Source organism: Charadrius vociferus, unplaced genomic scaffold (assembly GCF_000708025.1).
Source record: "Charadrius vociferus isolate BGI_N301 unplaced genomic scaffold, ASM70802v2 scaffold1041, whole genome shotgun sequence".
NCBI classification, from domain to species: domain Eukaryota; kingdom Metazoa; phylum Chordata; class Aves; order Charadriiformes; family Charadriidae; genus Charadrius; species Charadrius vociferus.
In genome coordinates, this window is record NW_009646843.1 from 1,400,548 (window position 1) to 1,402,207 (window position 1,660).

At 65.2% G+C, this 1,660-nt stretch overlaps 1 protein-coding gene across 1 annotated transcript in view; it reads left to right on the forward strand.

Annotated features, from left to right (window-relative positions):
• Positions 1-1,660, forward strand: part of UNC5A (unc-5 homolog A (C. elegans)) — a 20,071-nt gene that overhangs the window by 14,012 nt on the left and 4,399 nt on the right. The window contains 4 exon segments of the mRNA XM_009893634.1: positions 678-982; positions 1,124-1,267; positions 1,345-1,448; positions 1,575-1,657. Coding sequence (XP_009891936.1) covers positions 678-982; positions 1,124-1,267; positions 1,345-1,448; positions 1,575-1,657 — 636 coding nt within the window.

The window sequence follows — 1,660 nt, forward strand, 5'->3', positions numbered from 1 at the left end:
GGGGGAGCAGCGGGGCCCAGAGTCCCCCTGGGGACTCAGCCAGGGCCCGAGGGACTCCTATGTCCCCTGCGTCCCCATCCCCGCTGCCAAGCAGAAGCTGGCCAGGGTGGGCACGGGCAGCGGGGGTCCCGTGGGCGCATGGGGGGTGGCGGGTGGTTGCCAAACGAAGGCACTTAATTACTGCGCATTCCATCCCATTTAATTGCTTATTAAATCCTAACCAGCCAATTAGCAGCAGCAATTACAGCTTCATTCAGTGACACAATCGCTATTTTATCGTTTGTTAATCAAATGCTTATTTAGGGCCCTGGTTTATTAACTCTTTCCGCAGTGGGTGCTGGCAGGGTGGGGGGAGTGGGGGCACCTGGCCATGTCTGGGCTGGGCAACCTGGGCACTGTGGGACCGTGCCACATGCCATGTCCCCAGCGCTGCTGTCCCCATGGGGACCCTGCCCTGGTGCGTGGCACCCACAGCAAAACTGGGGGATACCCGACCCCCACAAGGGAAATGTTTGCAGCTCTGAGCTGCCCTGGTGACAGCCAGCCCCCACGTGCCATGCCTGTGCCCGCTCCCAGGCGGGTGCCAGTGGCACAGGACAGGGTGCACCACTGTGCCACCCTGCTGTGACGCCAGGGCACGGGGCATGCACCCTGCCACTCACCCTGTGCCGCCCCAGGGTGCGGCGGGGGAGGGGGGCGGCCCCGGGCGATCACCCAACCCGGGCACACTGGAGGTGGCCGAGCCCCCATGTCCCCACAGGTGCTCAGCAAAGCGCGACCGTGGCCAACCCGGTGTCCGGGGCGTCCCCGGACCTGCTGCCACACTTCCAGTTGGAGCCGGAGGACGTCTACATCGTGAAGAATAAGGCGGTGAGCCTGGCCTGCCGCGCCACCCCTGCCACCCAGATCTACTTCAAGTGCAACGGCGAGTGGGTGCATCAGGGTGACCACGTTACACAGCACAGCACCGACCGCGGCACCGGTGAGCGCCGGCAGGAGGGACAGTGCCAGCCCTGGTCTCAAGGAGCCGCTTGCGCTGCTCTTGGCAGGGGGTTGTGTGGGGCTGGGGACACGGGGACCATTCTTGGCGTGCCGGTGCTGACGTGCTGCCTGCTGGTGGCAGGTCTGCCGGTGATGGAGGTGCATATCGAGGTCACCCGCCAGCAAGTGGAGAAGATCTTTGGGCTGGAGGAGTACTGGTGCCAGTGTGTGGCCTGGAGCTCCTCCGGCACCACCAAGAGCCAGAAAGCCTTTGTGCGCATTGCCTGTGAGTGTCTGCGGGTGCCCAGATGGGGTGCGGGGCACTGCCCCTGGCCCCCCCTCGTCATCCCTATGCCTCCCCAGATCTACGCAAGAACTTCGAGCAGGAGCCGATGGCCAGGGAGGTCTCCATCGAGCAGGGCATCGTGCTGCCATGCCGCCCTCCCGAGGGCATCCCCCCAGCCGAGGTGAGCCCCCATAGTACGGCAGGTCAGGATGTGGCTGGGGTTGCCCCTTGCTTGTGCGGATGCCATGGGTGCCCTCTGGAGGGGGTGGCCCAGCTGGATGCCCGGTGACGTCCCCGTGCCCCACAGGAGGAGTGGCTGGTGTACGAGGAGCTTGTGGACCCGGCGCTGGACGCCAACGTCTACGTGACGCCGGAGCACAGCCTGGTGTTGCG